This window comes from Petaurus breviceps, unplaced genomic scaffold, assembly GCF_028583685.1.
Source record: "Petaurus breviceps papuanus isolate PSGF00001 unplaced genomic scaffold, PetGlider_PUasm1.0 90721, whole genome shotgun sequence".
In the NCBI taxonomy this organism is placed as follows: Eukaryota; Metazoa; Chordata; class Mammalia; order Diprotodontia; family Petauridae; genus Petaurus; species Petaurus breviceps.
The window spans coordinates 6,573,244-6,587,953 of record NW_027187322.1 but is presented as its reverse complement, the minus strand read 5'-3'; the positions used below and the strand labels follow the sequence as shown (position 1 = coordinate 6,587,953).

Genomic DNA, 14,710 nt, shown 5'->3' with positions numbered 1-14,710 from the left:
AAGACTAGGTATCAGTGAGGGGATGTGACTTTGGAAGGCTGCTACAGTAGAGGGCAGCAGGGATCTCTCTGGACTCAGCAAATATGCAGAAAAGACAGATCTGGCAGGAATATCTAGCATGCTGGAGTCAAAAAAGATCCAAGCAGGCTTGGAATGGGTAAAATCCAAGAAAAATGGACTCCCAAAGCCAACTTCCACAGGAAAAGGATCTAGGGGTTCCAATGGGCTGCAAACTCAATGTGCATGAGAGTGTCACATGACAGGCATAGAAGCGGGGCCTGAAACCAGGGCTCAACAGTCACACGCTGGGATGGCTCCCAAGGGGGCTTTCATTCAAGAACATGTTGTGCAACAGAACCTCCAAGAGTCCTTCCAGCTCAAGACTCATGAGCTTTTGACTGTGTATACCCAGACCTGGCCTCACACTATGGGTCATTCACTTAGCAACTGATGTTACAAATTAAGCTCATAACAAATTGCGTACTTAAATTAATGTTAAAAATCAAAGCACTCTCACTTGAAGAAATTAAAATGAAATGAGGTAAGCCACTTTTTCCTCCCCAATCCAAAGGGTTACATAAGCTACTGGAAAATAACCGACCTGGCCCCAGGGACTCCTTGCCAGTGTGTCCAGGCCGGCCCTTTTCTTTCTTCCCAAACAAGCGACCGATGGAGGACTTGATGCCCTTCTTTTTGGGCGCTTTATGAAGGGAATCCTGGCTGCTATTACTGCTGCTGGGGTTGCTGACCTGACCATCTTGTGAACCTGTGGAACTTGAAAGAAAGAATATTTTTAGTCTTTCAAATATGTATCATGATATAAAAAAATTAACCATATAAGCCTTATTCTTCACATTTTTAAACAAAAATTCCAGCCCCGCTACAGAAAACAAATGTGGTATTTATTTCAAATGCCAGTAAGCAAAACTGAGGAAACGCACATAATGTGAGCCTGGTAGGAGCTCTAAACACTCCGATTCACTTCCAGCTTGCTTCAAATCTCTCTCTGAAAAGGTGGATTGAATCTGAAACTGACTCCCACACAGAGTATTAAGCACACCACAATGGCTTTTACAAGAATGCTCCCACATCAGCAAGTGCTACAAAGCTTTTCTGCATTGATTTGACAGTCCTGTGCTGATGATCATGATAACCACTGCCATTCACATACTGCTTTAAGGTTTGTGAAAAGCTTTATGTACATTATCTCACTTGATTCTCAAAACCATCTTGGGAAGGAGCTGACATTCTCACCATTTTGCAGCTGAGAAAACTGAGGCAAGGCCTGAACCCCAGTCTTTGTGGCACCAAACCGCACTCTACTCATTGCACCACATGGATGTGAAGGCAAGGAGAATTTCTCATTCTTTTTGGCATGAAAAGACTGGACATTTACTTATCACTGCCTCCCGAGCGAACCTGAAGGCTTTGGTACAGACGCTGATTCCACATGTACAGAAATTCATCAGAAAGCAGAACAAACACGCTCCCAAACCGCTCTTTGACTTCATGCCTTTCAAAGTTTCATACGTGTGATAACTTGGCAAACGCATTACTGCACAGGGCCTCACAATACTCCCGAGGCTGTTTGTTATCACAGCACAAAATAAAGCCTTTCAAAAACTGCACAAAATACCATCTTCTCAGGAGGTTTTGGGCCATTTCTGCCAGCCAAGTCGCGTTCCAGTAAAACTTCCCTCGAGCGGCACCACGCAGGGTGGGCTGAGGAGGGCTGGTCAGTGGCCTCCTCTAAGCTGCCTTTTTCTCACTTCTAGGGGCAGACCACTGTGAGAAGAGAGGTCGTTAGCAATGACAGTCTGCTTTATCCTTAGTCTGTCCAGAGTTTTTAAGGAAAAGTGTGTTAAGAATCATAAGAAAGCATGAAAGGCTATGTGACAGTAACTTGTAAAACCAGCACTTGTGATCGTAGAAGGGTCCAGCCGCTTAGCAGACCGTCTAAGGAGAACGTACACGCATTCTTTTCAGCTGGGCCGGCCACACGTGATGAAAAAGGCAAACAGACTTAGTACTGTGAAACCCCGGGTCAGTGGGAGGCAGTGTGGGCAGGCCAGCCAGGCATGGACGCGTGCCCCTGCTCCACAGGCCACTTACTTCCGAATGTCCCGGACATCCTCATGGCTCATGGTGTGCAGAGCCCCTTTGTGGACTCTGTCTAGACGAAGGGACCTTGGGGACGAAGGGGGGGATGTTTCACATTTTATGGTTGTCTTGTCATCTCGTACCTCTTCTCTTGAAGCTGGCAACTAGAAGAGATGAAAGAGATTTAAAAACTATCGAAGAGCCATTGAGAGAGGTCATTTCTGTATCTTCAATTCAGAATTTAAAGCCTGAAACCCCTCCCCCAAGGACGCTAAATGCTCTGAGCAGAGTCAAACCCTGGCAATAGCTAATTCCAATTCAGTGAGCATAACTAAAAGGTCCTGGAAAAGGCCCCAGGATGGGAATCACGGTCCTTGTGAGACCTGGGTCCAGCGAGACCTGGGTAGGGGCCTCGGAGACCCCAACCTTTAGAATAATGATAACAAGGGGCATTCTTTCAGAGTTTGAATCTTCAGGCCTCCCCTATGGTCAGCAGTGTGACTCCCCACATCGCACGGATGAAGTAGCTCCACAAGGGTAAATGCCATGCCCAGGGAGCATCAGAACCTGGCTCCTCCATTCACAGCCTGCACCCCTGGATGCTCAACATTCCCCAAGGTCCTTTGCAAGCTCGAAGACATTTAAATGATGCTTAGACAGAAGCCAACGGCCTTTCTACATGTCATAACTCAAAGATTAGAAGGGAAAGGCAGGACATTCAAGAGAAATTCACCCTTTGCCATAGCTAGTGATTTTTAACTGGGCTGGCAAGGTGGGGATGGGGTGACAACAGTTTTCCTAGAAAAATGTGATTTCATGAAATAACTTAGCTCATTGACTCTGCTGGATCTTATATCTTCAGCAAATCAATGGAATCTATTAAAAATGCTAAAATAAATAATATAACACACAAATCTAAGCATTTGGAAACGCTTTTAAAATACCTTCACACATGGCAAATAGGCAGGGCTTCCTGATGGGGCCAAAGGCTTCGGGGGATGAACCCCTTTGGGCCCCAGTGGGAGTCTGTGTGGTCTGCATGCACGCAGGTAAACATGACCAGAGTTCCACTAAGATCAGGTCAGATTGCTCTCACTGAGCAGCCCTGGAAAACGGCCACATCAAACCGACTTTCTAAGGTGCCCAGCAGTAGCAGGCACTTACTGACGTTTGGAATCACTGAGGTCACCATTCAAAGCTGCCTAACGGCACAATGACTCAATCTGACTGGGGTTTAGCACAAGGCCGAGCTCTGTAACGCTACAACTAAAAAACCTTGGACATGAAAAGCTCTGGGGTTAATCTTTAATTCTGTTCTAATTTCTTTACTAATGACTCAGAATATCTCAGTAAGGTGAAACCGACCAAACAAATTTTAACAGACATAAATGCAAAAACCGCTCACTTAAAAAACAATTCCCAAGATAGAGGTGAAAAGGACCCTCCATCAATCTATCACCCATCTATTCAAAGTGCCTGGGAGGCCTGTGAGATGACAGGTGCTGTCACCACCAATAACAACATCTCAGGCCGCCTCAGTTCACACCCAGGATGCACCTGGAGTGCTGCTTTTCAGAAGGGACACAGCCAAGTACATACCCTGAGTGGATCCTGAAATGGGGGGCTATGACATTTCCCTGGAGAAGGGAATTTTAGTAAAAGAGCTAAGAGGAAGGGGGTGTGGCGGCTAAGCAGAAAGAGCCAAAGGCCATCTTTGCAATTACCCAACAGCCAAGAGGTAGTCAAGGCAAAGAGGGGCCAGAACAGGGCCAGTGAGCAGAAGTCCCAGAGAGACAGCTCAGACCCAGCCAGAATTACCCACATGGAACAATTCGAGCTGCTCCAAAATGTCCTGAACCCCTCCTCCTCAAAGGAGGAACCTGCCCACTGTCACTAGGACCAAGGAGAGGCTGGACAAACCGTCTCTTGGGGATGCTTTAAAAAAGAATTTCTCAACCTAGACCCTGTGCATAGATTTCAGGAGGTCCACGAATGTGTGCACACACGTACATACATACACATATACACACACACATGATACCATTAACTATATTACCATTGCTACTGGTCACAGACAGAAACATTAGGTACCATTTACATGTGTGTCTGTATATGAGTGTGCATGTTTGCGTATATAGCCATACCGATTTCACCCACCTCTTTCCCCTAAATGAAATCTAGTATGTCCTTCCATTATTTAAACGTGTTATTCTGAGAAATCCAGAGGCTTCACCTGACTGCCAAAGGGGTCCAAGACACAAAAAAGGTGAAGACACAACTGGTGGGCTGCTGGATTAAATGACTCTTAAAATTATGTGGCTGAATCAAGGCAACAAGCAAGATTTCAAGTTAATATTTTATTTTATGTTTTTGGAGGGGGGAGGGCAGGGCAATTGGGGTTAAGTGACTTGCCCAAGGTCACGCGGCTAGTGAGTGAGTGTTAAGTGTCTGAGGCCGAATTTGAACTCAGGTCCTCCTGACTCCAAAGCCGGTGGTGTATTCACTGCACCACCCAGCCGCCCCAAGTTAATATTTTATAAAACACAGCAGCCTACTTTAAGCAAATTTCTAAACCACCCAATGGAAAAGTGGATGGAACAAGGAGAGGGGAGAAATGATTCTGAAGCAGCTAAGGTTTCCTTGTGACACATTCACATTCTCCCAGTTGTGCAAGACTCACTAGCACCGTGGAGACAAGCTCAGCTCTGGGGAACAGGGGGCACCAAGCTACACCAGAGATTTTTCACAAGTTTATGGAAAAGCACAAAGTCAGATGAAGTTGCTAAATGATTTACCTTTCTACGATGTTTCCTTAAATCACTAGGCTGAAAGATGCATGCAAAGAAAAGAGATTCAGAGAAACCAGTTTTATTGTAAGCTCTGCAGGTGAAAACAAAAGCATTAGGCAGGCGAACACATTAAGGAGGAACGTGGGGAATGGGAATAGGGAAGAAGAAAGAACAATCTGTCAATGAAAAGACCTTTTCAGGTCATGCATCCAGTGATTCCTAAATGTCTGCAGTGACTGCAGCTCGGCACATCACAGAAATGCTCTGAGACAACTCTCCACTCCGTCCTGATCACAAGGCCGTGGTGTGATTTCTCCACACTGGTCGGTGTGCCATTCACTTTTATTAACGCTCTGAACAAACAAAAGAATGGAATCCTGGGTCTGGAAAGTCTCCTGCTTTAAACATGACCCGCCTGCTTCCCTGCAAAAATCCATTCTGATACTAAAGTATCGTCATATATTAACACTGGACAGTGAAAACCTTCCTCAAGGGGTTGGACGCTGAACAGATCATAATGGTTAATAGGTCATAAATGTACAGTAAAATCTACTTTTAGATTTCAGCTTGAGAGAAGTCACTTTAACCGATTTGCTTAAAGAAAAGTGGGTCTGTTAGTCCAAAACAGGAAGGCCCGCAAAAAATGCTGGTGCATCCGGATCCCTTTGTACCTGCTGCACTTCATAGAACTGTATGAGGAAGGAAGGAACTTCAGTGATGCTACATGACAGAATGAGAATGTAACAAGCACTAAGTCTGAACATTCACCAATGCTGAAGTTTGGAAAACAAGGAAAAGAAAGGCCAACGGGGGAAAAACGTTCATTCACATACTCCAAGTCTAATGCAGACACACAATTTTACCCTCAAAGTGTCTACTTTGCTTTACCTGAGAGTGCTGTGAAGGCTCATTATAGGGTGGGATGGAACTGGGAGGGGAGGTAGATAAATAGGCTACAGACTGATGGGCAACTGAGGTCTGGATTAAAAATGAATCTGAAATGGCTAAAATAATAAAACAAAAAGGTAACACACAAAATCAAAACCAAACATTGCAGGGAGGAGAGTCTGTGAGCCAGCACAACTGAGGTTACTGCCCAGATTTTCTGTCTGGTGTCAGTGATGAGCAGCAGCCCCAAGGAGGGCAGGGCAGCAATGCTAAGCGCCCACCAGGAATGGGGAAGGCAAAGGAGGGGCCAGATCCAGTCACCAAGGGCACACTGACTGCCCTGGCCCTGAACCCGCTTTAGTGACAGAGAGAAAGCATGATGCTGACTAACACATGGAACTAACTAGTAATAAAATTGGTGGAGGTCAAAAGAATGGAAGGGAAGGAAGGGAAGAAGAAGGTGACCACAGCAACATGCAGAGGGCAGACAGGAGAGGCGAGCCTGCATTCCACAGTAAAATCAGCACACTAAGGAGACACTTGGTGGTATCTGTGGCCAGCCTGAGGAAGGCAGCTGGGGTCTGCACCCTCTCCTCATTATGGTTTCAGCATGTCAGTGGCTAGACAGCTGGCCTGGGAGGCAGGGAGGGTGCAGACACCTGCTGCTGCCCATTTCCTTCTGCAGGCCCTGGGCAGTGCCCAGCAGGACACGCTCCTCCCTCTGCTGGGGGGCTCAGAGCTCCTGCCAGCAGGGTGGTCAGAGTAACTCGGGAATCAGCAAGCACCAATGCTGCTTTATAAAAACAGCTTGGCACGTGAGGGTCAGCAGTCGACACCTGGAATTCCGTTAGTGTCAAAGAGGTGGGTTAGCCTTTGTAGAAGCTCTTGAAATCCCACCTCCTCCAGGAATTGTCCTGAGAACTCTCTCCCTTCACTGTCCACACTTTCTGCATCCCTCACCTTCACTAATCTATCTCCTGACCACATTGCAAAGCTGGCTGGGACATGTTACAAATCCTGCCTTGGCGCATTTATGCTATTGGCGCTTTCTCTATCGGTGCTGCCCATGAACTAGGCTGTGGCTCCTCTGACCCAGCCAGGAACCCAAGAAAAAGAACACTGCATAAGGTGCTTCAGAGGTCTGCAGGCTGAGTAAACCAAATACAAAACCAGTTTCAGTTCACTAGTTTCTAGGTTTGCTTGCTAGCCAAGACAATTCTACACGAAGCACCAAGACTGTGAGAGGTCACCCAGCTTCTTCAGACCAGAGAGAAATGGACAAAGAATGGAAAGAAAGAAGGGCAAAGACTTACTAGAGTCATGATCCCCAATCTGTCCACCTCGCGGGCGGGGCTGTGGGGGAGCCGCCGTGGGGTAGAGCGGCCACTCCCCGGAGGAGAGGAGCCAGCGAGGCAGGAGCCAGGATGGGGGGGAAGGGAGCTCAGGGACCGGAACCGCCCAAGATTGTCCAAACTCCCGCTGCCCACACGGCTCTCAATTTCCTCTGCCCGCTGCTCTGTATTTTCTTTTTCTTCCTGAATCAATCTACAACAAAAGGGCTTGTTAGTACCTTAGTGCCTATGATGTGGACAGAAAGCAGCCTTGTCCACAGACACACTGCAGATGCTGACACAGGGTACTCTGAAGGAACAGAGGGCAGCCCTGCTTCTCCTGTCTCACAGCCCAGCACAGAGCTTGACAGCGGGCACGCACTCACTAAAAGGCCAGCCCTGCTGCCTAGTACTCCTGAGGCAGGAGAGCCCTACTTGGCCGGCGTCTGGGTACTGCTCCCTAGAGGACTGCAGGTCTGGACTGCTCTTACTGCCCCAGAAACAGGGTCAGCCCCTGCCCCGGTCACCAACAGGTGGCTCTACAATAAGCCTCTCACACGTCAACGCCTTGGGTTTCAATCCTGCACAGCAAGGAAGACAGCAAGTAGAAGCCTGGGCCAGTTTGGGGCTCCGTCTCTTCTGACTGAAGAGGATGAGGCTCCTTATCGTCCTGCCTTTCTCCCACTCCACCCAGAGCCCTCAGTTCAGAGCTCTCTGGTGCTCTCTTTGCTCCCATCAAGCTGGGGGAGGCCTGGCCTGACAGTGGGCATGCTCCCCTTTCTGAGCTCTTGTGTATGCTGTCAGGCCCATCCAGGCTCAGCACAGGTGTGATCTCCTGACTTCTGGGGCCTCTGCTATCCAGGAAGGCCAAGAGCCCTGTGAAGGCAGCAATAACGACTCCCCCCAACACCCAGCCCTACTGGCCAGGCATAAAGCAGAAAGGCAAAAATTCGGTTATTTGGCTGGGCCCTACCATTTCACTGATCTAAGGAAACCTCCTCTCCTCAATTTCTGCTCTCAGACTGTCCCCCAGAGCCAGAAGAGGGGCAATGACTGGCCTCTGGGTCACACAGGCAGGAGGGGGCAGTGGGCAGAGCTGAACTGCAAGGCTGGGTCTACATTTCTTTAGGCTCCAAGAGTCCCCTGGGCCCCCACAGAAAGGCTCAGACTTAACAGAATATGTCCCACCCTCCCAGCCCCCCACCCCAGGCTCTGAAAAGACACAAATCAAAATACACCTGATCTCCTTGTTGATGGCGTCCAGCTGCTCCTGAAGCATCATGGCCAGCGTCTGCGCGTCGGCCTGCCCGCTGGGCGACAGGAGATCCACGGAGCTGAAAATAGTATCTCTGTCATCCTCACCGTCAGACACATCGACGTCGCTCTCAAAGGCTTGCGCTACGTTCGCTAAGACACTCGCCTGTTGGGCCCGTTCCCAATCCTGTTCATTCAGAGTCTGTACCTACGTACATTAAGACGAGATTCTAGTCAGCCCAAGTGTGAACAGACACAGACAGACCCAATTCTGCTGAAAATCATCTAACTATATGCAGTCAAATACTTCATGAGTAAAGGAACTCGTTTTAAAATGCAAACAAAGAAAGACTTTGGGGGGAACAAACACATCAGACTCACAAGCTGCGGCCATCTAACAGTCAGCAGCGTTTAAGGAATGGCAAAAATAAAGCCAATAGTTTAGCTCCTTCTACATACCATGAATGTAGCTGAGGATCTTTTTCCAATGACCTGCATTCAGCAAAATGCAAAGCTAAAGGGCTAGTTTTAAGGGCTGTGCTAAGAAGCTACTGAGAACCCAGAAAAGTCTTGTCTAGGCTAGCAGGAGCTATCCAGCAGGTCAAAACTCTGATGAGTATGCTGCAGGAATCAGTAACTTCACCTTGCTAGGACCTGGGGTGTGCGGGACAAGGCCCCTGATCAAGCAAGGCAACAGAACTCAGCACAAGAGAAGAGTGCAGAGCCAGGCCCTTGCGTCCAAATCTACGTCCCTGGGTCTGGGGGTGCAAAAGAAAAGGATTCCCTTTAGACTGTGTAACATTTTAAATACCAGACATTCTAAAAGAATATAAAGAATAAGACTTGACTATAGGTTCATTTCAGATATAAGTTATTTTTAAAAAGTAAGCAGTATCTGACAGGGCCTAGGATAACTTCAGCTACCGCTTTAAAATATTTTCTTAAATCAAGAGTAGGCTATATTTATAACAAATGCTGCGCTCTTCCAGCAAGGCCTCCCAAACTGCCCATGCTCAGCTGCTTTTGACCTCCTACTAGCAGATACCGCTTGTTACCTTGGAAGGCTCATCCCGGAGAGCTGCCAGGCGGCCCTTCTGGGCCCGGCGCAGTACTGATGTGGTGCTGTAAGGATCCGTGGGACTCTCTGCCACCGGATACCGGAAGTCAGGTACACTGCCCAGGTGCGGGCGGCTGCAACAGAGGGAACAATAGCTGATGCTCACAGAGAGCCAAGCTCGTGCCCATCTAAGTCTTGACCGCCCACACACGCACCCATGATGCAGCGAGCTGCTACCACGCGTCCTCATCTGGTCTATTTCAGCCCTCAAGGCTTCCATGTTGAGCACCAGCTGGTCCTGGGAAAGGGGGCAAGGGAAACAGGTTCTTGGGCCAATCCAATCTGAATACATTCTGCAGTCAGAACTACACCCACAATCCCATGGGGGTTTGGCAGCTGTTCTCCTAGCTACGAGTTCCCTTTGGGTCACTGGGAATGACCACAGAATGGCAGCCATCTCACCTTCATCTCCCTGTCTGCAGCCAAGGGCCTCCCTGACCTCTGCTGGGTGAAGAAATGAGCTAAGCCATTTTTCATCTACTGCATTTCATTAAAATGCAACTGAGACTCAATTATAAAACATGAAAACTTGTCATCAGGTAAAAGGGGCTGAGGGTAATATATTCAAACTAGCCTTCCCAGACTAAGGCCACACAGAATCCCCTAAGGCAAACACAGTGCTGGCCTCCAAGGTTCTCTTGGGTAAAGACACATCTGAGACACCAAGTTACCCCAAAGGGGCTTTAGATGCTCAAGGGGAAAAAAAAAATCACAAATCCAAAGTGCTTTGGGAGGCAAAGCAAAAATTCATAGTATGAAACATGCTAAAACCTGAGCCCAAATTTCCTATCAACTCTATTTTTAAAATAAATACCAATTATCGCTCCTGCCCAAATAGGTACTGAGCTCTAAACCGCTGGTACCAAAAACTGCTCCCATATCATAAGAATCACAAACCCACAGCCTCTCACTTCAGTCTCCTGCCCGCCCAGGGGCCTGATGCCATGCATCCGGCCACCACCTTGCTCAATCGTGGAACTCAATTTTTCATAAATACCTTGTCGTGCTGTGTTTCTTCTACTTGTTTTTTGGCATTTTCAACCTCTCGAAGCAGAGAATTCTAGGAGAGAGATTCACACAGCTGAGAGTCTTTCTTCTGACACCTACACAGTCTACAGACACATCAGCAGAGACTCTGGATGGCAGAAGCCAGGAGGGGACCAGCGCAGCCAGGTACGCCAGGGACAAGCCCTCATCAACAAACATTCCTGGCTTTGCTTTTTCTTGATTAAATGGGCTACCATTTTGTTTTGTAGCACATTAAGAGCTTAGTTGATGCGACATACTTTTATCTAGACTGATGACGGCCTTCCAGAAACGATAAATATCTTAAAGTCCAGGACCAGGTCATAACTAAAGTTTCTATTGTCCCGAAGGCCAAGACTCCTGCTCTCCACAGCAGGTAATTAGTAAAGCTTTGGTCTATTTTTCAATGGCCTGTTAATTCATTAGTCATTTTGTATGAATAAATTTCAAACTGATACAAGCAAATTTGATATTATAAAAAGCTGTATTTCAAATCTAAACATGCTACTTCTAACAACACCATAAGCTGGGATGCCCATCTCATGAAGTCGCTAAAAAATGTCATTTAAAAGATAGTCAGTGGCAGCAGAGAATTATTTTAAAAGAGTCTGAACACTTAAAATAGAGAATTAATGAACAATAATTATTGCCACCCAACCTATATGAAAAAGCATTACTGTCCAGTTCTCAGAGTGGCAAGCAACCACCGTCTGTCCTCTTTATAATATGATTGGACTAGAAGTCAGGGAGGGACCACTTCCTCTGTCTCTTTTGTGGGTGACAAGAGACATCCAAGTTCTACATGGCAGATAGCTAAGACTTAGCTGCGGGCCATGGTCAATCAGAAGGGGAGCTCAGAGAACTCCTATTTGCTCCTAAAAAGAGTTTTTCAAAGAAACCCGGAAGGTGGAAAGGTTTCTTAAAGTCATCTTCTTCAACACCTTCATCTAGTAAATGAAGAAATCAAGGCCCAAAGAATTTGGGGGAAGTGATGTTAAAAAAAAAAAAATGAGTGGCCAAACCAGGAATTGAATTCCCATCTCTTTAAACTCAGGCCAGGGCTTTTCCTACAATTCTAGGATATGGAAAACCACCCATATCAACATGGGCAAAAGCTGCAAATCCCTGTCTTACAGGTGGCCCGATCAGTCACACCACTAATAAGTTAGATAGAAGCCCCACCTCAGTTTCCTGGTTATAATCCTATATATACACACAATTCACTACTTTCCATACACATACGGAAACATCCCTCGATGCAGGGTAGCAGGTGGTCCCCCATCCCTGACCAGGGCTGAGCTTTCTATTCACCTCTGCATTTCCTGACTCCCACTCCACAGGCAAGTCTGGGAGTTAAGCCTGGTCACCATTTACTGGGGCAAATCTATAGAGCAAATAAAGCAAATCTTTGCTGTTGTTGACATACAGGTCGTCCACCCGAACAAAGTCTCACCTATTAAAGTCTTCAAAATCAGGCTCAAAGTAAATCAGCAAATGGGTGGAGACATGTAGGATGCTTTGAAAACTATGAAGTTCCAAATAGCTATACAGTTCTATGAGCATTGCAAGAGAGACCAATGTAAAAAGAAGTTGGATTAAAAATAATTAACAAGCTTTCCTAGATAATGAATGAGCTAATAAATATGGTAGAAAGTACCTAACTACAGTACAGGCAAAGTGTTTATAAGTAATTTTTTCCATCTGAAAACCAATTTCTACTTTTGTACAAGAGCACTTAGCCCAGTCATTTGCTTTGTTCTACATACAGAACAGTTCTCTCCCAAGGTGGCATCTGCAAAGCTGCCTCTGCCCCAGCACCTTCAGAGCGCCGTACCTTATCCTCCAGAGCCGCCATCCTCTCCTTAAGGTGAAGCTGGAGCCTCTCGTTGGACTCAGAAAGGAGCTTGTCCACGGTGTCTGACAGACGTTTATTATGTTCCTCATTCATCTTTTCTCTCTGCCGCGCCTGAGACATCAGGAAGAGAGGAGAAAATGGACAAAAGTTCCTTTTCTTTTTTCCTTACTTTGTCTCCTGTTTAATAAACCTTCTCCCGTGAATACAGAGTAATAACTTCTAGGAAGGTAAACAACCAAAGAAAGAAGTTCCAAAGAAGACCAAAGATCCCTCGACCTAGGACTAAAGAAAGGTCTTTAGGAAGGAGCAGGAGCAGCAGAGTCCATGTTAGGAAGTACAGATCTACTGAAGCTCAGGTGCAAAAAGGAGACAACCAGAAACCTGACTGAATGCAGAGAAAACCTCCGGCTCCCAAGTTCAAAGACAGTGCTCTTGTCATCTAAATTAAGAGGTCCCGTTTCCAGAACGAATTCAGCTGACAAGAGGACTACTTCACAGCTCTCTTCCTGTCTCTAGTTTGCTCTCCGCTGTAACAAAGCTCCTCAGACTGAAGCATCCTAAACACAGCCGCTAGCGAGGGCCAGTCCAGCGCATGAGGCAGCCCTGACATAGCCACTTGTACAGAACAGCTTGGAGCAGCTCACCCAAATACTCCCAGGAAACCACGGTGTCGCTGTAAGGATTCTCCCCAATAAGGCCCATCTCGGCCCGTCCTAGGTCACCAAAGAACATGCACTCAGGGCGCAGGGGCCTTCCCTGCTTCCTTCCACACACATGAGAGTATCCACGGACAACTCTGGCCATCTCCCTGGCCACACTCAGTGGCACAGAACCAGCCCACCATCTTTCTGTCCTGAGTCCCTGACAACCCCCCCCGGCTGGGACACTTCCTTGGAGTCTCAGCTGCTCAGAGTGCCCTTTGTATTCCTCTCAAAATGATGTGTGCCTTTATTCTTCACAAGTGATGGAAAAATAACAAGGCATTTGATTCTCCTCTTAAAGTAACAACAGCTATGACAGGAATTTCATTTTTTTTAAACCATAAAGCTCAGTAACTCTCACTGATACAGTACTTGGAGGTTTTACAAAGCATTTCCTTCAAGGCCCCAGGGTCTCTGCCTCCCAGCGTCAGAGCAGGAAGGGTACTGAAACGAAACAACTGATTTCATAAATAAGAAGTTCTGGACTGCAGGCAGACTGGATGTAAACTGCACATGCCACCGCTCAGTATTAAAGATCACAAGCAAGGAAACATGAGGCCCTGTGCAGATAGAGAAGTAATGGAGGTGCTATGATGAGAGAAAGGGACTGTGTATAAATCAGTGCTTTGTGGAATGTGGTCCATGGACCCCTGGGGGGCCTTGAGACCCTTTCAGGGAGTCCTCAAAGTCAAAGCTATTTTCCTAATAATATGAAGGTATAACTTTCCTTCCCTCTCTCAGGAGTGCACAATGGAGGTTTCCAGACTCTTCATCACCTGTGAAGTGAAAAGTTAGCAGCAAAGGTGAAGACTGAGTTAATATCTCTACCACAGAATTATACTATTGTCTCAAGAATGGGTGACTCTCCAAACATGACTAGACTTGCTGTTTTGTTTGCATTCATCTATGAACATTGACTAACCTATGTGAACGAATGCTTAGCAACAAACAAGTAGTGATGAAATACTCCAAGTGCTGGAATCTCCTGGCAAAAGGAACAATGAGTAAAACAGCAAGCACCAACAAGCCAGTGGCACCCAACCGCCCTGGCCATACTGGTCATCACAGTGCCGGCCACCACCACCATCCCGTCACAGCAAGGAGAACGGCCATCTGGGCCAAGGACGTCCTTGGAGCGGCAATGAGAACTGACCCTTCAGGACACACTCTGAGGATACTGGGCTGAAAGGGGCACTGCTGCCCACCCGACTATGACCTTTATGTTGAGGAGAAGCTTGGATATCTGGCAAACCTCTGCTCAAAAAGGAACAAAGTGAATCTGTCATTTCAAGGAAATTTAGTGCCAATATATAATCAGAGCTTTAAGCAAAAATCAGAATTTTGGAAAGCTTGTAGATGCAGCCATGAGCTTGACAGCTTCTCCCAACTTAAGCCAGTTCTGCTGAGATCCATGTCAATTTTCACAAAAGGGACTTTCAGATTTTGTACAATGCATTGTGTCAGAATTCCCCTTTCCTCTAAGTTCCTCATATGAACACCGGGTGGCCGCAGCTGAACCTCCTTGGGTCAGTCAACAGAAATCAGTCTTAGACTAAGAGTGGCTGCTCCTAAATCACCATGTCTGGCATGGGTGCTCACCGGCACTCCATCTCAACATTGCTAACTGGGAAATTCAATCAATTCTGTTT

General features: G+C 46.9%; 1 protein-coding gene across 3 annotated transcripts in view; it reads right to left on the bottom strand.

Moving 5' to 3' along the window:
- Window positions 1-14,710, bottom strand: part of PPFIA1 (PTPRF interacting protein alpha 1) — a 92,851-nt gene that overhangs the window by 23,457 nt on the left and 54,684 nt on the right. For all 3 annotated transcript variants that reach the window (XM_069066546.1, XM_069066544.1, XM_069066545.1), the window contains 8 exons: window positions 12,340-12,471; window positions 10,477-10,539; window positions 9,635-9,717; window positions 9,418-9,553; window positions 8,347-8,570; window positions 7,091-7,322; window positions 2,113-2,264; window positions 602-774 (listed from right to left, as the gene is read on the bottom strand). In XM_069066546.1, coding sequence (XP_068922647.1) covers window positions 602-774; window positions 2,113-2,264; window positions 7,091-7,322; window positions 8,347-8,570; window positions 9,418-9,553; window positions 9,635-9,717; window positions 10,477-10,539; window positions 12,340-12,471 — 1,195 coding nt within the window. The remainder of the gene's footprint in view (window positions 1-601; window positions 775-2,112; window positions 2,265-7,090; window positions 7,323-8,346; window positions 8,571-9,417; window positions 9,554-9,634; window positions 9,718-10,476; window positions 10,540-12,339; window positions 12,472-14,710) is intronic.